The sequence below is a fragment of the Nomascus leucogenys genome, chromosome 10 (assembly GCF_006542625.1).
Source record: "Nomascus leucogenys isolate Asia chromosome 10, Asia_NLE_v1, whole genome shotgun sequence".
In the NCBI taxonomy this organism is placed as follows: Eukaryota; Metazoa; Chordata; class Mammalia; order Primates; family Hylobatidae; genus Nomascus; species Nomascus leucogenys.
The window spans coordinates 53,267,876-53,291,768 of NC_044390.1; the positions used below are offsets into that span (position 1 = coordinate 53,267,876).

General features: G+C 53.0%; 1 protein-coding gene across 1 annotated transcript; it reads right to left on the minus strand.

Moving 5' to 3' along the window:
• SLC5A5 (solute carrier family 5 member 5) lies at window positions 1-23,615 on the minus strand. Its single transcript, XM_030820446.1, has 15 exons — window positions 22,912-23,615; window positions 21,388-21,453; window positions 21,048-21,099; window positions 20,863-20,930; window positions 19,199-19,353; window positions 17,255-17,395; window positions 17,025-17,154; window positions 13,857-13,945; window positions 12,725-12,837; window positions 12,578-12,648; window positions 11,053-11,139; window positions 10,772-10,968; window positions 6,037-6,161; window positions 3,105-3,220; window positions 1-399 (listed from the first exon to the last, which is right to left on the minus strand). The coding sequence occupies exons 1-15, from the start codon at window positions 23,266-23,268 to the stop codon at window positions 235-237; spliced, it is 1,932 nt and encodes a 643-aa protein (XP_030676306.1). The 5' UTR covers window positions 23,269-23,615; the 3' UTR covers window positions 1-234.
• Between the last annotated feature and the right edge of the window lie 278 nt (window positions 23,616-23,893).

The window sequence follows — 23,893 nt, forward strand, 5'->3', positions numbered from 1 at the left end:
GAGCCGTTGGAGCTGCAGTATCTAATACTAGGGACAGTTGAAGCAAGGGGCTGGATTTAAAAAATGACCTCCCGGAGGCAGGGCCTCCCCATAGGGTAGGGTCTTGTAGTCCTGAACTCATTTGCATACAAGGCAATCCAGCCAATCGGAGCCCAAGGCCATGGGCCCGTTGCCTGGGTTTGGCCCATTTTGAGGTTCCATCCCAGGGTGTCAGTCCCGCAGCTGGCCCTGTCCTCAGAGGTTTGTCTCCCGCTGGTCTCGACCACCATCATGTCCACCACAGGGGGTCCAGGAGCCAGCCCCCTCCAGCTCCTTCTGCCCCAAGAAAAACAGACGGTCCTCATTGGTGGGCAGGAAGCCAGGGGGCTTCTTGCTTCCAGCGGGGAGTTCTTCAGGACCCTGGAGAAAAGTGGGAAAAAGAGACCCCATCAGAGACCCTGTCCCCACCCTGTTCTGTGTCAGCTCATCTCCCAGATGGGCCACTGATGACCTGGCGGGACGAGGCGTGCACAGAATTGCACACTATCCCCTTGCTCAGTGCACGGGCCGTCCTGCCCCCTCTACCTCCAAAATTTCCATGTGCTTCTCTTCCCCACTCACATGTCACCTACAGCCCAGGCCATCAACACTTTCTTAGATGCCTGCTATAGTTCCTCCCTCCTCTCTCTGCTTCTCTGCCCGTTCACCTTCAAGAAAATAAATATTTCTGGCTAGGCACGGTGGCTCACCCCTGTAATCCTAGCACTTTGGGGGGCCGAGGTGGGCAGATCACTTGAGTCCAGGAGTTTAAGACCAGCCTGGCCCACAGGGTGAAACCCCATCTCTACCAAAAATAAAAAATTAACCAGACTTGGTGGTGCATGTCTATAATCCCAGCTACTCAGGAGGTTGAAAGATGGGAGAATTTCTCGGGCCATGGAGGTTGGTGCTGCAGTGAGCCATGGTCATGCCACTACACTCCAGCCTGGGCAATAGAGTGAGACCCTATCTCAAAAAAATAAAAAGAAAAAAAAAACACAAATAAAACAAAGACAACAAAAAAAGAAAAATAAAATAATAAAGAACAAAAAAAAAAAAGAAAAAGAGAGAGAAAGAAAAAAAGAAAAGAAGAGGAAGGAAACGTAAAGAGGAAAGAAAGAAAAGATAAATACTTCTCTAGGGCAGCTGGAGGGAGCTTTAAACACCTTCAGGCAAACCCCTCCCCTCCCAATCCCCTTCTCAGTCAAAGCTGTTCCTGTCTGTGGCTGGTTCCTCTTCTGCTAACTCAGGGTCAATCAATGTCACCTCTCCCAAGAGGCCACCCCTGACTTCCCTGGCTAAAGTTGCTCCCCATCACAGCATCCGGTTTTATTATCCTTTGAATGTTTATCATGCTGAGACCCTACATGTTTTTCTTTTTAGCTTGCTTGCTTGCTCTCTCGCTCTCTCACTCTCTCTCTCTCTCTCTGTCTTTTCTTTCTTTCTGACAGTGTCTCGCTCTTGTTGCCCAGGCTGGAGTGCAATGGCACAATCTCTGCTCACTGCAACCTCCGCCTCCCAGGTTCAATTGATTCTCCTGCCTCAGCCTTCCAAATAGCTGGAATTATAGGCACGCACCACCACACCCGGGTAATTTTTTGTATTTTTAGTAGAGATGGGGTTTCACCATGTTGGCCAGGGTGGTCTCGAACTCCTGACCTCAGGTGATCCACCTGCCTCGGTCTCCCAAACTGCTGGGATTACAGGGGTGCGCCACCACGCCCGGCTCTTTCCTTCCTTTCCTTCCTTCTTTTCCCTCCCTCCCTCCCTTCCTGCTTTCCTTCCTTTTTGACGAAGTCTTGCTCTGTCACCCAGGCTGGAATGCAGTGGCACGATCTCAGCTCACTACAACCTCTACCTCCCGGGTTCAGGTGTTCAATTCTCCTGCCTCATTCTCCCGAGTAGCTGGGATTACAGGCACATGCCACCATGCCCGGCTAATTTTTGTATTTTTAGTAGAGACGGGGTTTCGCCATATTCGACAGGCTGGTCTTGAACTCCTGGCCTCAAGCGATCTGCCCGCCTCAACCTCCCAAAGTGCTGGGATTACAGGCATGAGCTACCGTGCCCGGCCTGACAGCATCTGGTTGTATTATCTTTTGAATGCCTATCATATACTGAGACAGACCCTACATATTTCTCTTTTTAGTTTTCACCTGCCCCTGCCAGATGAGGGTGGGGTGGGGGTCTCAGACCATAGCCCAGAGCAGGACTGGGTACACAGCAGGTGCTCAATAAATGAGAGAATGGAACAGGGATTCCAAAACAGGGGTAGGCATTGGATCAGGTCCCCCAGGGACAGCATTTTCCAAACTCTGGGAATTCACAAAGCAACCACGCGGTTTTAGCCAAAATCGGTTTACCATCTGTTGTGTTTCTTATGTAAGATTTTTTCCCCAAGTTGACTCACTTTTGAATTAAGTAATTTTATTTTAAGAAGAGACTTTACATCAATACCCTAACGGCACACCAGTTTCACCTGCCAAAGATTGGAAGTCACTGTGAAAACAGATAACGACAAAAAGGAATAGTATTCAACTTTGTTCAGTTCTTATGAAGGGAGATAATAAAAACTTGAAGATGAGGCCGGGTTCGGTGGCTCATGCCTGTCATCCCAGCACTTTGGGGTTCTGAGGTGGGTGGATCATCTGAGGTCAGGAGTTCGAGACCAGCCGGAGCAACATGGTGAAACCCCATCTCTACTAAAAACACAAAAATTAGCTGGGTGCGGTGGCATGCACCTGTAGTAGCAACTACTCAGGAGGCTGAGGCAGGAGAATCACTTGAACTCGGGATGTGGAGGTTGCAGCGAGCCGAGGTTGCACCACTGCACTCCAGCCTGGGCAACAGAGAGAGACTCTGTCTCAAAAAACAAACAAACAAAAAGGAAGAGTATTAAACTCTGTTCAGTCCTTGTGAAGGGAGATAAAAACTGTTGAGGATGAATCAGCTCCCAATAGTCTTTTGACTGGAGATAATGAGAGATGGAGAAAGGTGCTGATGTACCATGTCCCTCCCCTGAGCTATGGTCATGCCCCAAAGCCACTTGGCTGCCTCTAGCTCTGGGAATCCAGCCTAAGACTGACCTTGACCAAGTTGTCATCCAGGATGGCCACTTCTTCCTTGGGGGCCACTGATGCTGTCTGCCGTGCAAGGTCCCACCACAACAATCCCGGGGCCAGGGTGCTGCGCTTGGTGGGGCCTGAAAGGCGGGGAGAAATGGAGAAATCCAGGCATTTAGTGGAGGGGTCATGGGGGTTGGAGACCAGGCCCTGGGAAGGAGAAAGGAGATCCCTGGTCTATGAAGTCTAACAGGCTCCAGTCCCACTGAGGGACCTGGCAAGCCTCTGAGCCTCAGTTTCCTCATCTACACAGTGAAGTTGTAATAAAACATCAGTGAGGCCAGGCATGGTGGCTCATAATCGCACTTTGGGAGTCTAAGGCAATAGGATTGCTTAGAGTTGCCCAGTAGTTGGAGACCAGCCCAGGCAACACAGCGAGACCCCATCTCTACAAAATATTAAAACATTAGCCAGGCATGGTGGTGCGTGCCTCTAGTCTCAGCTACTTGGGAGGCTGAGGCAGGGGGATTGCTTGAGCCCAAGAGGTCGAGGCTGCAGTGAGCCGTCATTGTGCCACTGCACTCCAGCTTGGTGACAGAGTGAGACCCTGTTTCTAAAACAAAACAAAACAAAACAAAACAAAAACATCAATGGAGGTTGGGCACGGTGGCTCACGCCTGTAATCCCAGCACTTTGGAAGACCGAGGGAGGGGATCACTTGATGTCAGGAGGTCGAGACTAGCCTGGCCAACATGGCAAAACCCCATTTCTACTAAAAATACAAAAATTAGCCAGGCATGGGGGTAAGCGCCTGTAATCCCAGCTACTCGGGAGGCTGAGGTAAGAGAATTGCTTGAACCCAGAAGTCAGAGGTTGCAGTGGGCCAATATCACACCATTGCACTCCAGCCTGGGAGACCAGAGTGAAACTCCATCTCAAAAAAACAAAACAAAACAAAACAAAAGACATTAATGGATGGCTGGGAGGGTCCAGCACACGGTTCCATTCACTGCTGCATCCCCAGTGCCTAAAATAGCGCCCAGCACAGAGGAGGACTCGATAAAGGCCTGATGAATGTGAAGTATGAGACTCAAGAAGTGTAAGCAGGTACTGTTATCACTACTGATTTTCCCCTCTTCGTCTGCTTCTACTTTTCCGTGGAATTTAGAATTCCCTAACAAGTGCGGAGTCACCGGCAGCTTTAGAAGATATTTCAGCACCAGGGATAGCGCCACCCGCCCCATCCCATATCCTCTACTGAGGACTTAATCTTGTGGGGGAGAGGAGTTGCAGGCGATGCCTCCGTTTCTGCCTCTGCAAAATAGGGCAAGCTCTGAGAGGTGCAGGGTTGTCAAGAAAACGACATAGCTTTAAAGGGTGTAAATGTGAGCCGGGCACATTGTCACGCGCCTGTAGTCTCAGCTACTCGGGAGGATGAGGTGGGAGGATTGCTTTCAGCTCAGGAGTTCAAGGTTGCAGTAAGCCATGATCGTGCCACTGCACTCCAGTCTGGGTAACAGTGAGACTCGTCTCTTTTCTTTCTTTCTCTCTTTCTCTCTCTTTCTTTCTCTTTCCTTCCTTCCTTCCCTTCCTTCCTTCCTTCCTTCCTTCCTTCCCTTCCTTCCCTTCCATTCCTCCCTCCCTCCCTCCCTCCCTCCCTCCCTTCCTTCCTTCCTTCCTTCCTTCCTTCCTTCCTTCCTTCTTTTAGATGGAGTCTCACTCTTTCGCCCAGGCTGGAGTGCAGTGACACGATCTTGGCTCACTGCAACCTCCATCTCCCAGGATCAAGAGATTCCCTTACCTCAGCCTCCCAAGTAGCTGGGATTACAGGCCCCTGCCACTATGCCCAGCTAGTTTTTTTGTATTTTTAGTAGAGACGGGGTTTCACCATGTTGGCTGGGCTGGTCTCAAACTCCTGACCTCAGGTGATCCACCCGCCTCAGCCTCCCAAGGTGCTGGGATTACAGGCGTGAGCCACCGCACCCAGTCGACCCCGTCCCTTTAAAAGAAACTATAGCCGGGTGCGGTGGCTCACACCTGTAATCCCAGCACTTTGGGAGGCTAAGGCGGGTGGATCATGAGGTCAGGAGATCGAGACCATCCTGGCTAACACGGTGAAACCCTGACTCTACTAAAAATACCAAAAAAAATTAGCTGGGCATGGTGGCGGGTGCCTGTAGTCTCAGCTACTTGGGAGGCTGAGGCAGGAGAATGGCGTGAACCTGGGAGTCAGGGCTTGCCGTGAGCTGAGATCACGCCACTGCACTCCAGCCTGGACAGAGCGAGACTCCGTCTCAAAAAAAAAAAAGAAAGAAACTATATGTATATATACACACACACACACACACACATATATGTATATATATACACTTTCTTTTATATATATTCATAATTTTTAATATCTATTCATAATTTCTTTTATGTATATATATACATAAAAGTGTGTATGTATGTATATATATACACACACACTTCTTTTTTCCTCACAAACTTTTTTTTCCTTTTAAAAAAATAGGTACAGCCCAGGTGCAGTGGTTCACACCTAAAATCCCAGAACTTTGGGAGGCCGAGGTGGGTGGATCACTTGAGTCCAGGAGTTCGAGACACATGGCGAAACTCTGTCTCTATTAAAAATGCAAAATTAGCCAGGCATGGTGGCACACACTTCTAATCCCAGCTACTCGGGAGGCTGTGACATGAGAATCGCTTGAATCTGGGAGGTGGAGGTTGCAGTGAACTGAGATCACACCACTGCACTCCAGCCTGGGTGACAGAGTGAGACTCTATCTCAAAAATGATGATGATGATGATAATAATAATAATAAGGTGTAAGTAAACAGCACACAGTGGCAGTTCGGCCAATGGGAGCGTCCTTTCTCTCCTCCCTGCTGGGTGGAGCCTTAAGGCAGAGAGATGAATGGGGTGACCTCTGAGGCCACATGCTCTGTTTACCTACCTGTCAGGCAGCTGATGAGGGCTCCGCACAGCACAGTGGTCAGCGTGCCCAGGGCACCGTAATAGAGATAGGAGATGGCATAGAAGCTGTCAGCTAAGGCGGGTCGGCTGGCGTCCATTCCTGAGCTGCAGGTTGGGAGAGACAGACTTGAACCTCCCCTTTTATCCCCTGCCTGCACTCAAAAGCTGTTCCCACCTCACTCCCTGCTTCCTTCCCCCAGCTGCCATGGCCTAGCACAGACCTCCATTACTGTCTGTCCAGATCTGTGCAGTAGCCAATGTTCCTTCCCTCCAGGTATCCCATCCCCACCCTAGATGTCCTCCACACACAGCCAGAGGGCACATTACTAAAATGTAACTCAGATCACCTGCTGCTGCCCATCACCCTCTGTGGCTGCCTGTCACCCTCAAAATCAAACCAAATTAAACTCTCAGAAGAAAACATAGGTGGGAATCTTCATGACTGCAATTGTTTCTTAGATATGACACCAAAAGCAAAAGCCACCAAAGAAAAAAATAAATCAATTGGACTTCATCAAAAATTAAAAACTGGCTGGGCGTGGTGGCTCATGCCTCTAATCCCAGCACTTTGGGAGGCCGAGGCAGGTGGATCACCAGGTCAGGAGATTGAGACCATCCTGGCTAACACAGTGAAACCCTGTCTCTACTAAAAATAAAAAAATAAAAAAAAATTAGCCAGGCCTGATGGCAGGTGCCTGTAGTCCCAGCTACTCGGGAGGCTGAGGCAGGAGAATGGCATGAACCCGGGAGGCGGAGCTTGCAGTGAGCTGAGATCACACCATTGCACTCCAGCCTGGGCAATGGAGTGAGACTCCGTCTCAAAAATAAAAAATAAATAAATAAATAAAAACTTCTGGCTAGGCATGGTGGCTCATGCCTGTAATCCTAGCACTTTGGGAGGCTGAGGCAGGCTGAGGTCAGGAGTTTGAAACCAGGCTGGCTAACATTGTGAAACCCCATCTCTACTAAAAATACAAAAATTAGCCTGGCATGGTGGTATGCATCTGTAGTCACAGCTACTCAGAAGGCTGAGGTGGGAGAATCCCTTGAACCTGGGAGGTGCAGGTTGCAGTGAGCTGAAATCGCACCACTGCACTCCAGCCTGGGTGACAGAGTGAGACTCCATCCCCCCACCAAAAAAGAGAATTAAAAACTTCTGTGCATCAAAGGATTCTATCGAGAGAATGAAGACAACCTACAGAATGGGAGAAAATATCACATGCAAATTATACATCTGATCAGGGGCTTGTACCCAGAATATATAAAGATATAGAAATATGTAAATTATAACTCTCAACAATAAAAAGACAAATCACCCAATTTAAAAATGGGCGAAGCGTGTTTTGTTTTGTTTTGTTTTTTTAATTTGAGACAGGGTCTTGCTCTGTTGCCCAGGATGGATTGCAGTGGTGGGATCATGCCTCACTGCAGCCTTGGCTCCCCAGGCTCAAGCGATCCTCTTTGCCTCAGCCTCCCAAGGAGCTGGGACTACAAGTGTGCACCACCATGCCCAGCTAATTTTTTCATTTTTATTTTTATAGAGATGGGGTCTTTCTATGTTACTCAGGCTGGATGGGCAAAGGGTTTGAATAGACATTTCTCCAAAGAAGATGCACAAATGGCCAATGAAAAGATGCTCAACACATGAAAAGATGCTCAACATCATTATTCATCAGGGAAATGCAAATCAAAACCACAGTGAGGTATCACTTCACACCCACTAGGATGGAGAATAATGAGTATTGGCGAGGACGTGGAGAAGTTAGAATCCTCATATGTTGCTGGTGGGAATGTAAAATGATGTGGCCGCTGTGGAAAAAGTCTGGTAGTTCCTCAAAAAATTAAACATAGGCCAGGCGTGGTGGCTCAGGCCTGTAATCCTAACACTCTGGGAGGCCGAGGCAGGCGGGTCATCTGGGGTCAGGGGTTTGAGACCACCCTGACCAACATGGTGAAACCGCTTCTTTACTAAAAATATAAAAATTAGCCAGGCGTGGTTGCATGCGCCTGTAGTCCCAGCTACTAGGGACGCTGAAGCAGGAGAATCGCTTGAACTCAGGAGGCGGAGGTTGCAGTGAGCGGAGATCACACCACTGCACTCCAGACTGGGCGACAGAGCAAGACTCCATTAAAAAAAAAAAAAAGTTAAAGAATTACCATATGATCCAGCAATTCCACTCATAGGTACATACCGAGAGAAATTAAAACATATGTCCATACCAAAACTTGTTCACAAATGTTTTTGGTTTTGTTTGTTTGTTTTTGGTGGAGTCTCACTCTGTTACCCAGACTGGAGTGCAGTGGCTCCACTGTACTCTGCTGTAATCCCAATACTTTGAAAGGCCAAGGTGTGTGGATCTCCTGAGGTCAGGAGTTCAAGACCAGCCTGATCAATATGGTGAAACCCCATCACTACTAAAAATACAAAAATTACCCAAGCGTGGTGGCATATGCCTGTGACCCTAGCTACTCAGGAGGCTGAGACAGGAGAATTGCTTGAACCTGGGAGGCAGAGGTTGCAGTGAGCTGAGATCACGCCACTGCACTCCAGCCTGGGCGACGAAGTGAAACCCCGTCTCAAAAACTATATATGTATTATGCTAAGACACAAAAGATCACATATTTTATGATTCCATTTACATGAAATGCCCAGAACAGGCAAATTCATTGAAACAGAAAGTGGATTCGTGCTTGCTAGGAGCTGGGGAGAAGGGGGAAGTGGGAAGTGACTGCTGATGGGGACAGGGCTTCTTTCTGGGGTGATAAAAATGTTCTTATGGCCAGGAACAGTGCCTCGCACCTGTAACCCCAGCACTTTGGGAGGCAGAGGCAGGCAGATCACTTGAGCCCAGTACTTCGAGACCAGCCTGGGCAACATGGCAAAAACTCATCTCTATAAAAAATACAAAAAATTTAGCCCAGCATGGTGGTGCACGCCTATAGTCCCAGCTACTTGGGAGGCTGAGGCAGGAGGATCATCGGAGTCTGGAGGTCAAGGTGCAGTGAGCTGCGATTGTGCCATTGCACTCCAGCCTGGGTGTTAGAGTGAGACCCTGTCTCCGAAAAACCAGAAAAACAAAAAGCAAAAAAACCCACCCAAAAACCAAAAAAAAAAAAAACAGAAAATATTCTTGGTTGGCTGGGTGCTCACACCTGTAATCCCAGCACTTTGCAAGGCTGAGGAGGGCAGATTGCTTGAGCTCAGGAATTCCAGACCAGCGGCAACATAGCCAGACCCTGTCTCTATAAAAAATAAAAATAAAAACTAGCAGGACATGACGGTGTGAGCCTGTGGTCCCAGCAACTAGGGGGGCTGAGGTAGGAAGATTCGTCGAGCCCAGGAGGTTGAGGCAGCAGTGAGCTATGATCGTGCCACTGGACTCCGGCCTGGGCAACAGAGCAAGACCCTGTCTCAAAAAAAAAAAAAAAAAGAAAAGAAAAGAAAATGTTTTTGGGGCCAGGCACGGTGGCTCACACCTGTAATCCCAGCATTTTGGGAGGCTGAGGTGAGCAGATCACCTGAGGTCAGGAGTTCGAGACCAGCCTGGCCAACATGGTGAAACCCCGTCTCTACTAAAAATACAAAATTAGAAAAAAAAAAAAAGGAAACGTTCTTTTTTTTTTTTTTTTTTTTTTGAGACGGAGTCTCGCTCTGTCACCCAGGCTGGAGTGCAGTGGCACAATCTCGGCTCACTGCAAGCTCCGCCTCCCAGGTTCACGCCATTCTCCTGCCTCAGCCTCTCCGTGTAGCTGGGACTACAGGCGCCCGCCACCACGCCCGGCTAATTTTTTGTATTTTTAGTAGAGACGGGGTTTCACCGTGGTCTCGATCTCCTGACCTCGTGATCCGCCCGCCTCGGCCTCCCAAAGTGCTGGGATTACAAGCGTGAGCCACCGCGCCCGGCCAGGAAACGTTCTTGAGTTAGATAGTGGTGATGGTTGCACAAATATACTAAATGCCACTTTTATTTATTTATTTATTTGGGATGGAGTTTCATTTTTGTTGCCCAGGCTGGAATACAGTGGTGCAATCTCAGCTCACTGCAACCTCCACCTCCTGGGTTCAAGCGATTCTCCTGCCTCAGCCTCCCAAGTAGCTGGGATTACAGGCGCCTGCCACCACGCTTGGCTAAGTATTGTATTTTTAGTAGAGACAGGGGTTTCCCCATGTTGATCAAGCTGTTCTTGAACTCCTGACCTCAGGTGATCCACCTGCCTCAGCCTCCCAAAGTGCTGGGATTACAGGTGTGAGCCACTGTGTCTGCCTGGCCTAAATGCCACTTTTAAATGGCTAGTTTATCTCAATAAAAAATAGAACCAAACCAAATTCTGGGCCTCCCTCAAACTGGGAGGATCACTTGAGCCTGAGAGGTTGAAGCTGCAGTAAGCTGAGACTGCACCACTGCACTCCAGCCTGGACAACAGAGCGAGGCTCTGTCTCAGAAAAACAAAACAAAAAAAGTACTACCTTCCTCTGGCTGCACCATATCTCCCACCCATCTCTCCTCCCATTAAATGCACCCTAACCTCAGTGCAGTTGGACTGGGACTAACCTGATTGTGGCCTCAGGGCCTTTGCACCTACTGTTCCCTCCACCAGGAACGCATTTTACTAGTCAGGCTTACTTATACCGAGTGCAGGGCAAGTAAGTTTCCCTTCAAGATCACACCATCCCGGGCTCGGGTCCTCCCCCCACCACCCTCAAGTCGGCTCACCTGGGGGCCCTGCTGGAGTCGTTAGCAGGGAGGAGAGCCGGGTCCAGGAGGCCAGAGGCGTTGACTGAGAGAGCCACGCAGCCGGCAGCTGACGACGGCAGGACCCTCATGGTCTGCTCGCTGGGTGGGTACAGCGTGGCGCCCAAGGCCACCCACAGCGACAGCGCCAAGCCCGCGCCCAGTCCCGAAAGGACGCCCTGGGGGCAGAGCCGGCTTCAGGGAAGAGGAGGGGCCTGTCCGGCCCCGCTCCCGCCCCGCCCCTCGCCCCCGCCCCCACTCACCGGGGTGTTGCAGGCCGGCAGGAACATTCCCAAGATGAAGGCTCCCAGCAGGGGGCCGCTGATGACTCCCATGACGGTGAAGGAGCCCTGGGACAGTAGGTGGAAGTGGGGCTGAGGGCGGAGCCCTCCCACCCCTCTGAGCCTCAGTTTACCCGCTGGGAAAGCGAGACCTCAGAAACTCCACTGTGGGTCTCAAGGACTCCTCTGTGTCTCAGTTTCCCTAAAGGGGAGAGGACCCCCTCACTCGTTCCTGCCTATCTCCCTTGGGTTGGAGGCAAAGATACTGATTCTCTCTTGGGGGTGGCAGTCCCACCCTCAAGCCAGGGAGGCCCTTTCTTCTTCTTCTTTTTTTAATTTGCTGCCCAGGTTGGAGTGCAGTGGCGCGATCTCGGCTCATTGCAACCTCCGTAGGGAGGCCCTTTCTGTCGCCACCCCCCACTTCCCAGTTCCCCCGCCCCAAGCCAGCCAGCTGCAAAAAAGTCCCCTGATGGCCTCTGGCATCAAATAGAACCTAGTTCTTAATCTCAGCGATTTGGGAATGCTGAGGCGGATGGTTGCTTGAGGTCAGGAGTTCAAGACAAGCCTAGGTATGAAGCGAGACCCTGTCTCTAAAAAAAGTTTTAAAATTAGCCAGGCCAGGTGTGGTGGCTCACACCTGTAATCCCAACATTTTGGGAGGCAGAGGCGGGTGGATCACTTGAGGTCAGGAGTTCGAGACCAGACTGGCCAACATGGTGAAATCGCATCTCTAATAAAAATACAAAAATATAAGCCAGATTTGGTGGCTCACGCCTGTAATCCCAGCACTTTGGGAGGCCAAGGCAGGTGGATCACGAGGTCAGGAGATTGAGACCATCCTGGCTAACACGGTGAAACCCTGTCTCTACTAAAAATACAAAAAATTAGTCAGGCATGGTGGCAGGCGCCTGTAGTCCCAGCTACTCGGGAGTCTGAGGCAGGAGAATGGCGTGAACCCAGGAGGCAGAGCTTACAGTGAGCCGAGATCACACCACTGCACCCCAGCCTGGGCAACAGAGCAAGACTCCATCTCAAGAAAAAAAAGAATACAAAAATATTAGACAGGCATGGTGGTGTGCACCTGTAATCCCAGCTACTCCGGAGGCTGAGGCAGAATTGCTTGAACCCAGAGGGTGGAGGTTGCAGTGAGCTGAGATCATGCCACTGCACTCCAGCCTGGGCAACACAGCGATACTCCATCTCAAAAAAAAAATAAAAAAGAAAAAAAAAATTAGCCAGGCATGGTGGCACACACCTGTAACTCCAGCTACTTGGGAGGTTGAGGTGGAAGGATGGCTTGAACCCAGGAGTTGGAGGTTGCAGTGAGCTATGATCGGGCCTCTGCACTCCAACCTGGGACAATACAGTGAGACCCCATCTCAAAAAAAAAAAAAAAAAGTAGTAAGTTCTGCCACTGACACATGTGACCTCTCTGAGCCTCAATTTAATGGCAAAGATGCCCCCACCTCTCAGGGAGACCAGGGCAGGGGGCAGGTGGGGGTCTCACCTGGAGGACACCTCCTCCGAGCAGTGAGGACAGAGCTGCCACAGTGAGACAGGCCGATCCGTAGATGAGTGCTGTAGTGGATGGGGGTGGCACGGTCAATGGGGAGGGACTGCCCTGGCCTCCCACCCAGGTCTCCCTGAAACTCACAGAGCCCCTTGGAGATAATCACGAGTTTCCTGGGTGCCAGGCTCTGCAGCCGAGGTTTGATGAGGTCTTCTACAGTGACTGCAGCCATGGCATTGATGCTGGTGGATGCTGTGCTGTGTGAGGAAGACAGTGGGGGGTCCTCAGGCCATATGGAGAGACCGTCCACACCATCTGGCCTGCCAGACCTCACCCAGCCTGAGGGCAGAGGTGGGGGTAATCCAGTCCTGCAAAGGTGAAGGAGATATCCACCCCTCCCCTCCCCAAAGACCTGAGACATCCCCACAGGAACAAGGACACCTGTGACCAAGGGCAGGCGGGACAGACAGGCAGGTTCTGGTTCCAGAGGGACTGCAGTCACATGTGGGAGATTTGCAAAAGGGACAGTGAGGGCATGTGACCAGAAGTCCCGGAAGAGTGGAAACCACCTGAGTGTGTGGCCTTGGAGGGCAGAAGCAGGGGACTGCTTGGTCGTGGCTGTGCCCCAGGGTTTAGAACAACAGTACTTGGGCTGGGCATGCTGGCTTACGCCTGCAATCTCAGCACTTTGCGAGGCTGAAGCATGCAGATCACCTGAGGTCAGGAGTTCAAGACCAGCCTGGCCAACATGGCGAAACCCCGTCTCTACTAAAAATACAAAAATTAGCCGGCCGTGGTGGCGTGCACCTGTAATCCCAGCTACTTGGGAGGCTGAGGCAGGAGAATCGCTTGAACCCAGGAGGCGGAGGTTGCAGTGAGCTGAGATGGCACCATGGCACTACTGCACTCCAGCCTGGGTGACAGAGCAAGACTCCGTCTGGAAAAAAAAAAAAAAAAAAAAGAACAACAGTACCTGCCACATGGTAGATGTTCAATAAATATTTGTCTGGGGAGGAAGGAAGGAAAGAAGGAAGAAGAGAGGAGAGTCAGGTGTGGCCCTGACAGGGGATAAGAAGGTAAACCCCTGCAGTTGGGGTCCCTGTGCCCAGGGCATGCTCTCTGCCAGCGCCTATCTGGGCTGTCTTCTAGGGATCAAGCAGGAACTGGGACTGATGGACAGGTCCAGAACATTCCATGCCCCAGGGGGATGGCAGGCCGGGATGAGGAGGCTCCCAGGGGCTGAAATAATGCTCCATGAACAAGCACGGGTGCTCACCTGAGGGTGCCACTGTAAGCACAGGCCAGGAAAAGACCGGGGACTCCAGGCAGATCTTCGAAGATGTCCAGCACCAGCAGAGGCATGTACTGGGGAGAACTGGGGGTCAGCCTCCCAGAAAGCGGCACCCCAAGGGCAGGTGCATCTATCTGTCCTGACCCTGCACGTCCCCAGCACCCAGGACAGACAGGACTTAGAGTCGGCATTTAATATGCATTTAGTTTTTGTTTGTGGTTTTTGTTTTGTTTTGTTTTGAGAGAAGATCCTGCTCTGTTGCCCAGGCTGGAGTGCAGTGCCACGATTGTGGCTCCCTGCAGCCTAAAACTCCTGGGCTCAAGCGATCTTCTTGCCTCAGCCCCCCAGTAGCTGAGACCACAGGGGTGCGCCACCATGCCTGGCTAATTTTTTAAAATTTTTGTGTAAAGATAGGGGTCTGGCCAGGCATGGTGATTCATGCCTGTAATCCCAACACTTTGGGAGGCTGAGGCGGGTGGATCACTTGAGCTCAGGAGTTCAAGACCAGCCTGGCCAACATGGTGAAACCTCATTTCTACCCAAAATACAGAAATTAGCTGGTTGTGGTGGTTGGCACCTGTAGTCCCAGCTACTTGGGAGGCTGAGGCAGAGGAATCGCCTGAATCTGAGAGGCAGAGGTTGCAGTGAGAGGAGATCGCGCCACTGCACTCCAGCCTGAACAACAGAGCCAAACTCTGTCTCAAAAAAAAAAAAAAAAAAGAAAAGAAAAGAAAGAAAGGCCGGGCGCGGTGGCTCACGCTTGTAATCCCAGCACTTTGGGAGGCCGAGGCGGGCGGATCACGAGGTCAGGAGATCGAGACCACGGTGAAACCCTGTCTCTACTAAAAATACAAAAAAAAATTAGCCGGGCGTGGTGGCGGGCGCCTGTAGTCCCAGCTACTTGGAGAGGCTGAGGCAGGAGAATGGCGTGAACCCGGGAGGCGGAGCTTGCAGTGAGCTGAGATCGCGCCACTGCACTCCAGCCTGGGCGACAGAGCGAGACTCCGTCTCAAAAAAAAAAAAAAAAAAAGAAAGAAAGGCCGGGCACAGTGGCTCACGCCTGTAATCCCAGCACTTTCAGAGGCTGAGGCAGGTGGATCACCTGAGGTCACGAGTTTGAGACCAGCCTGACCAACATGGCAAAACCCCACCTCTACAAAAAATACAAAAAAATTAGCTGGGCATGGTGGCGCATGCCTGTAATCCCAGCTACTCGGGGGCTGAGGCAAGAAAATGGCTTGATCCTGGGAGGCACAGGTTGCAGTGAGCTGAGGTTGCACACTGCACTCCAGCCTGGGCAACAGAGTGAGACTCTGTCTCAAAAAAATAATAACAATAACAATAATTGTGTAAAGATGGGGTCTCCCTATGTTCCTCAGGCTGTAATGTTCATTTGTTGATCAACTGCATGAATCTGAGAACTGTCACTGAGCCCCATTGTGTGCTGAGCCCTGGTATCCCTGTGAAGCAGGGACCTGTGTCATCCCCACTTTACTGATGAAGACTGTGAGGCAGAGAGGTACAGTCTCTCCCTAAAGTTACACAGTCCAGCAGTCCCGGATCTGACCTCCAGGGAGGACTGCAGATGGGGTGGTCCTGCGTACCCTCTGCTAACTCTGAACCCCATGGTCAGAACTCTACTTGGGGTGTGACCTAGGCATGGGTCCTGGCACCGCCCCCCCCCCGACTTGCCCATTGACCTCAGGTAGTTACTTCCCCCCGAGCCTCAGTTTCCTCATCTGTAAAGTGGGAGCTGTGATCGCCCTGCCTTTCTCAGAAGAAAGATTAGATGGGGAACTAACTGCTGGTGAAGGGAACAGCATGAGGCACAGAGTAGACACTTGGGACATGGGAGACCGGAGCTGGTCATTATTATCACCAACATGATTAGTTCCTGCTGGATTACAGTTTTTGTTTTTGTTTTTGTGGGCTTGTTTTGTTTTGTTTTTATTTTTGTTTGAGACGGAGTTTCTCTCTCGTCGCCCAGGCTGAAGTGCAATGGCACCATCTCGGCTCACCGCAACCTCCGCCTCCTGGGTTCAAGCGATTCTCCTGCCTCAGCCTCCCGAGTAGCTGGGATTACAGGCATGCGCCACCACATGTGGCTAATTTTGTATTTTTCAGTAGGGATGGGGTTTTTCCATGTTGGTCAGGATGGTCTCCAACTCCCGACCTCAGGTGATCCCTCCACCTCAGGCTCCCAAAGTGCTGAGATTACAGGCGTGAGCCACCGCGCCTGGCCCTGTTTTTGATTTTTGTTTTGTTTTGTTTTGTTTTGAGATGGTCTCTGTCACCCAGGCTGGAGTGCAATGGTGCGATCTCTGCTCACTGCAACCTCCACCTCCCGGGTTCAAGCTATTCTCCTGCCTCAGCCTCCCGGGTAGCTGGGATTATAGGCATGCATCACCAGGCCTTGCTAATTTTTGTATTTTTAGTGGAAAGGAGGTTTCATCATGTTGGCCAGGTTGGTTTTGAACTTCTAACTTCAAGTGATCTGCCTGTCTCGGCCTCCAAAAGTGCTGGGATTATAGGCCTGAGCCAGCATGCCCGGCCTGGGTCATGGTTTCATCTCCTCTTGAGCATCTCCCAGGGAATCTTTGGAACTCTCTGGAACTCTAGAACTGAAAATGGCCCTTGTCTGCTCACAACTACTGAGGGCAGTCCATTGCCTCCCAGACTCACCTTCCCCATTCCTTGCAGATCCTCCTCTGAGCTCTTTTTTTTTTTTTTTTTTTTTTTTGAGACAGAGTCTCACTCTGTCATCCAAGCTGGAGTGTAGTGGCACGATCTCCCCTCATCGCAACCTCCGCCTCCCAGGTTCAAGCAATTCTCCTGCCTCAGCCTCCCGATTAGCTGGGACTATAGGTGCGTGCCACCACGCCTGGCTAATTTTTATATTTTTAGTAGAGACGGGGTTTCACCATGTTAGCCAGACTGGTCTCAAACTCCTGACCTCAGGTGATCCACCTACCTCAGCCTCCTAAAGTGCTGGGATTATGGGCATGAGCTGCCGCACCTGGCCTCCTCTCAGTTCTTTTCCTGCTTCTTGGCCTTTGTACAGGCCATTCCCTCTGCTAGGAATGTTCTTCGACCTCAATCCCACCAAGGTAGTGAGGGAGTGCAGAACCAACCAAGAGCCTGGGTGGGACTCACCTGGTCTGGGGCAGAGATGCGCCCCAGGAGGAGAGGGTCGCAGTCAGTGTAGAACACAAACATGACGATGCCACAGCAGGCAGCGCTGGACACGATCAGGAACAGGCCCACCTGGTTGATGAGCAGGGCCCTGGGGGAAGAGGCGGCCTCAGGCTCAGGGGACAGCCTCAGGCTGGTGGAGGGGGGCAGCATGTCCCAGAAACCCCCACCTTGCTCCCCCAAACACTCACAGCTTGGCCTGCTTCTCTGTGCGGCAAGCCACGTAGCGCTGCACCTGCGCCTGGTTCACGCCATACATGGAGAGCCACACCAGTGTGCCACCCACCACAAAAGTCCAGAATGTATAGCGGCTCCTCGGGTCAGGGTTAAAGCTGGGTGGGGACAGGGCAAGTTAGCCACTTGGAGATGGCACGTTGACTTCACCCTCCCAAGGGCCCCAGACAGCGTTTCTGGACCTTATAGGGGATATTTGGAGTGGGTTTTGTTGGCCGGGCGCAGTGGCTCATGCCTGTAATCCCAGCACTTTGGGGCCCAAGGCAGATGGATCACCTGAGGTCACAGTTCAAGGCCAGCCTGGCCAACATGGTGAAACCCCGTCTCTATAAAAATACAAAAATTAGCTGGGAATAATGGCAGGTGCCTGTAATCCCAGCTACTTGGGAGGCTGAGGCAGGAGAATCACTTCAACCCAGGAGGCGGAGGTTGCAGTGAGCTGAGATCGTGCCATTGCACTCCAGCCTGGGTGACAGAGCGAGACTCCATCTCAAAAAAAAAAAAAAAAAAAAATGAATTAAATTAAAAAATAAAAAATAAATGGAGTGGGTTTGACGTATGCATAGGCATTTGCCAGATTGAAAATTCACATTTGTTTACTGAGTCATCTATCCATGCATTTAAAAACCATTCTTTCTTTGCCCAGCTGAGAGTTCAGAGTGGCTTTAGCCCCCAGTCTGGTCTGAAGGGAGGAGCAGAGAGCAGCGAGGGCCTCCTGGAGCAGGAGGCATTGGCTGATTTCTACCATCCCAGGGCACAAAGGCAGCCCAGCCCCATCCTCTTTTTTTTTTAAAGACGGAGTTTCGCTCTTGTTGCCCAGGCTGGAGTGCAATGGTGTGATCTCGGCTCACTGCAACCTCCGCCTCCTGGGTTCAAGTGATTCTCCTGCCTCAGCCTCCCCGAGTAGCTGGAATTACAGGCATGCGCCACCACGCCCTGCTAATTCTTATTTTTTTTGAGGGGGGAGGGGAGGACGGAGTCTGTCTCTAGGCTGGAGTGCAGTGGCGCCATCTCGGCTCACTGCAACCTCTGCCTCCTGGGTTCAAGCAATTCTCCTGCCTCAGCCCCCTGAGTAGCTGGGATTACAGGCGCCCGCCAGCACACCTGGCTAATTTTTGTATTTTTAGTAAAGACAGACTTTCACCAAGTTGGCCAGGATGGTCTCGATCTCTTGACCTCGTGATCCGCCCGCCTTGGCCTCCCAAAGTGCTGGGATTACAGGCGTGAGCCACCGCACCCGGCCTAATTCTTATTCTTTAGTAGAGACGGGGTTTCTCGATGTCAGTCATGCTGGTCGCAAACTCCCGACCTCAGGTGATCCCCCCGCCTTGGCCTCCCAAAGTGCTGGAATTACAGGCATGAGCCACCGTGCCCAGCCTTTTTTTTTTTTTTTTTTTTTTTTTTTTGAGACAGGGTCTAGCTCTGTCATCCAGGCTGGAGTGCAGTAGTGTGATCTCAGCTTGCTGCAGCCTCCACCTACCGGGCTCAAGCAATCCTCCAGCCTCAGCCTCTCGACTACCTGGGACCACAGGTGCACACCACCACGCCCAGCTAATTTTTTTTTTTTTTTTTTTTTTTTTTTTTTTTTTTGAGACAGAGTCTCACTCTGTCGCCCAGGCTGGAGTGCAGTGGCGCGATCTCGGCTCACTGCAAGCTCCGCCTCCCGGGTTCACGCCATTCTCCTGCCTCAGCCTCTCCGAGTAGCTGGGACTACAGGCGCCCGCCACCACGCCCGGCTAGTTTTTTGTATTTTTAGTAGAGACGGGGTTTCACCGTGGTCTCGATCTCCTGACCTCGTGATCCGCCCGCCTCGGCCTCCCAAAGTGCTGGGATTACACGCGTGAGCCACCGCACCGGTCCCAGCCCCATCCTGCTGGAGTATCCTCTGCATTTTCACTCACTCCATCAGGTTGATCCGGGAGTGGTTCTGGGCCAGCGTGAGCACCTGGCGGGGCCCGCCCACAAGCATGACACTGCGTGCCAGGACAACCCAGAAGCCACTTAGCATCACCACGACCTGGAACACATCAGTCCAGACCACAGCCTTCATGCCACCCTGCAGCATGGGACAGAGAGAGGGAGAGGGGCGGTTAGATGGGGGACCTGGTCTTCAGTGGTGCCTGGGACTGATGCCCTTCTATGCCTCAGTTTCCTCCTCTCTAAAGTGGGATTAATAATAATACCTTCTTACTGTGTTGTTGTAAGAATTAAGTTAGTTATTTTATTTTTAAAGAAAAGGTTTCGGTCTGTTGCCCAGGCTGGAGTGCAGTGGTGTGATCACAGCTCACTGCAGCCTGGAACTCTTAGGCTCAAGTGATCCTCATGCCTCAGCCTCTGGAGTAGATGGAACTACAGCAGGTGCCACCATGCCCGACTAATTAAAAAATTTTTTTTTGTAGAGATGCGGGGGCGGGGGTCTCGCTATGTTGCCTAGGCTGGCCTCGAACCCCTGGCCTCAAGTGATCCTCCCACCTTGGCCTCTCAAAGTGCTGGGATTACAGGTATGAGCCACTCTGCCCAGTAGAATTAAACAAGTTAATAAGTGAAAAAGGGCCGGGCGCGGTGGCTCACGCTTGTAATCCCAGCACTTTGGGAGGCCGAGGCGGGCGGATCACGAGGTCAGGAGATCGAGACCACGGTGAAACCCCGTCTCTACTGAAAAATACAAAAAACTAGCCGGGCGTGGTGGCGGGCGCCTGTAGTCCCAGCTACACGGAGAGGCTGAGGCAGGAGAATGGCGTGAACCCGGGAGGCGGAGCTTGCAGTGAGCCGAGATTGCGCCACTGCACTCCAGCCTGGGCGACAGAGTGAGACTCCGTCTCAAAAAAAAAAAAAAAAAAAAAAAGTGAAAAAGATTTGGAACATGACTTGACATATACGAGTGTCAGTGAGTGATTGCTGCCATTACTATTATTATTACATTTTTTTGAGATGGAGTCTTGCTCTGTCGCCCAGGCTGGAGTGCAATGGTGCAATCTCCACGCACTGCAACCTCCACCGTCCGGGTTCAAGCGATTCTCTTGCCTCAGCCTCCCGAGAGGCTAGGATTACAGGCGCGTGCCACTGTGCCCAGATAATTTTTGTATTCTTAGTAGAGACGGGGTTTCACCATGTTGGCCAGGCTGGTCTCGAACTCCTGACCTCAGGTGATCCGCCTGCCTCTGCCTCCCAAAGTGCTGGGATTACAGACGTGAGCCACCGCGCCCGGCCGCCATTACTATTATTATCACTATGATGATAATATCGCATCAAGGTCAGACCTCAGCCAGCCAAAGGTAGCCTTCCCTGGGACCTCAGCCAGCCCCAGGATGAAGCAGGAGCTCACTTCCTGCTGGACAGGAAGCCAGAAGAGGTGGAAACCTGGATCCAGCCATGCCTGAAGCTACCATACCTCTAGATTCTCAGCAATAAGCTTTTCAGATCACTTTTCACTATAAAGATGAGGACTCTGGGTCCCAGCTGGGACAGAGCCTTCCTCGGGAGAAAGGGGCAAGCCCAGAGTCTCCCCACAAGAGACACAGTGGGCCCGATCCCCAGTATGGAGTGGGTTCCCAGGGCCACTTACCACAGCCGTGTAGAAGGTGCAGATAATTCCGGTGGACAGGAGCGACGCCCAGATGTCCAGCCCGGTCACTATGCAAAAAGAGGTCCCCCTGTTAGGCCCCGGGCGTGGCGCAAACTTAGTCTGGGGTTCTCCTCTCCCTCCCTTTCTCTTCCCAGACACGCTTCCCTAATCTCCCAGAGTCACACCTTGGTTCAGGATGAGGGCCGGTGCGTAGATTACGATGCCGGTGTACAGCATCTGTAGACAGAGTGTGGGGCGGGTGAGCAGGGAGGGCGTCTGGGCGAGTTGGGGATGGGGAGAGGAGGGAGAAGGGTGGTCCCAGCATATGGGCGGGGCAGATAGGCCGGGTCTTGCAGAGTGCAGGCGGGGTCAGGCCGGCTGTGGTGTGGGAGGGGACTGGTGGGGGCGGGGTCAGAACGGGAGCATGGGGCGGGGTCTGGTCGGGGTCTCGCCTGGTGGGGGCGGGGCCAGTGAAGGCTGATGCTCGCGGGGCCCTGAGCTGAGGGCGGGGCCGAGGCCACTCACCGTGGCTACAATGTACTGCAAAGTCCCGCAGAGCCGCACTGCGCGGCTGAAGCGCATCTCCAGGTACTGCAAGGAGGGACTCGAGGTCACCTGGACAGTCCTTACCCGGGAGCCGAGGCCTCTGGGGTCCCTCGCCTGCTCTCTAGGTGGTCCCCTCCCTCCGGAAGCCAACCGGGCTCGCCAGATTCTTGCACGTGGAAGCCCCGCCGCACGCACACGTCCGTGCACAGGTGCCATCCCGTGCCTGTGCGTACCCCGTGGACCTGGAGGACTGGTCCATGCGTGTGCACGCGCCCTCCCACTTGCGCCTGATGGGCGCGGGCTCCTGGTCAGCCACCGCTCAACTGACACCGACGTGGCCCGCAAGCGCACAGTGTAGACAGTGCCCGGAGCCAATGGTGTTGGCTGCCTAGGATATACCTGTCACGATTTTTTTTTGGTGGGGGGAACGGAGTCTCGCTCTGTCGCCCAGGCTGGGGTGCAGTGGCACGACCTTGGCTCACTGCAACCTCCGCCTCCCAGGTTCAAGCAATTCTCCGGCCTCAGCCTCCTGAGTAGCTGGGATTACAGGCGCGCGAGACCATGCCCGGCTAATTTTTGTATTTTTAGTAGAGACGGGGTTTCACCATGTTAGCCAGGCTGGTCTTGAACTCCTGACATCGTGATCCACCCACCTCGGCCTCCCAAAGTACTGGGATTACAGGCGTGAGCAACCGCGCCCTGCCACAATATTTTTTTTTCCTTTGAGACAGGAGTCTCGCTCTGTCGCCCAGGCTGGAGTGCAGTGACGCGATATCGGCTCACTGCAACCTCCCGGGTTCAAGCAATTCTCCTGTCTCAGCCTCCCAAGTAGCTGGGATTACAGGTGCCCACTACCACATCCGGCTAATTTTTGCATTTTTAGTAGAGACGGGGTTTCACCATGTTGGCCAGGCTAGTCTCTAACTCCTGACCTCAAATGGTCCGCGCGCCTCGGCCTCCCAAAGTGCTGGGATTACAGGAATGAGCCACCGCGCCCGGCCCCGGTCACGATTTTAATCGCTTTACCCTCTCCCCTGGAGGGAGGTCCTGTAATTCGTCCATTGGACAGCTGGGAAACCCAAACAGAGAGGCACGCCCCTTGCCCAAGATAGAAGAAAGCAGTGAAGCCGGGTTTCGAACCCCGGAGCCGTCAGCAGTCCCCTCTAGCGCGCACACGTGGGTCTGCATGCCCGGGCAGGTGGGGGGCAGGTGTGTGTCCACCCGTGAGTACACACCTGTTCGAGCCGGGCCCCGCCCCGCAAGCGCTTCCACCTAAGAAGCAGGACGCCAGGCTCTCTCTTCCTCCTTCCTGCCCCTCTCCGGGCGCCTGGGGCCTCTTCCTAGAACCCTCCCCACGTGTCTGCCTAGGGGCCCCCTCCGTTAAAGCACCGAGGTGCCGTCCGCGTCCTCCTGTGCAGCGGCTCAAAGCCCCAGGGCCTCCCCCACACGGGGTCCCAGCACTGCCAGTGGGGCGGGTCCTACCCCCAGGCCTCTGTCCGGTACCTCGTAGGTGCTGGTGAGGCCCAGGCGGTAGAAGACGGGCATGAAGAGCAGGGCGGTGAGGACCGAGTTCAGAAGCTGGCCCAGGCACATCCAGAGGAACTTGAGGCCATAGCGATAGGCCTCCGACGGCACGCCCAGCACCTGCACGGCCGACATGAAGCTGGCAGACAGCGACAGGCCCACCGGCAGGGCCGCCAGGCGCCGGCCCCCGGTGAAGAAGTCCTCAGCGCTGCGCTGCCCGCCCCGAGCCAGCCCGACCCACAACCCGATGCCAGTGGACACCAGGAGCATGAGGGCAAAGACCCCGTAGTCCCAGGCTCCGAAGGTGGGCCGTTCCGCGGTCTCCACGGCCTCCATGAGGGCGGGTGCGGAGGCCCAGCGCGTCCTCGGACGCCCTGCGTGCTCAAGCGGGGGAAGCTGGCAGGGGCCGAGGAGGCAGGACGGGGCGGGCGGGTGGGAGGATGCTCGGCAGCCTGTCCCCGCTCCGTCTGGGATGGGAAGCGGCGAGAGGGGCCGGGGCTCCCTGGGTTAGGAATCTATGGGTTGTCGATGTCCGTGTCGGCCTCCCTGTCCCCGCTCTCTGTCTCTGCGTCTGCCCCTGCTGTCTGTCTGTCCTGCCACCTCGCCTCTCACTCTGGGTTCCGCTGTCCCATGTAGTCGGCTGTCTGTCCCTCTCCCTGGGTGCTGTGCTCAGCGCTGACAGCTGGAGGTCGCCTTGGGGCTTACGGGAGCAGCTCGTGATTGTGGGTTGCAGATTTATTGGGCTCCCAGGTCACCGCGACTCCGCCTCCAGACCTGGGGCGGGCAGGACCCGCACCCTTTCAGCCCTGGACTGGGACAGACAGGCCCGGACAGGCTACCTGGGTGGCTGCAGGGGGTGGTATCGGGGAGGCCTCCCAAATGCCCCTCCATCCCCATGCACCCACCCATCCCCATGCACTGTGATCCGCTGGTCACAACTGTCACTGTCTGCTGTTGACAG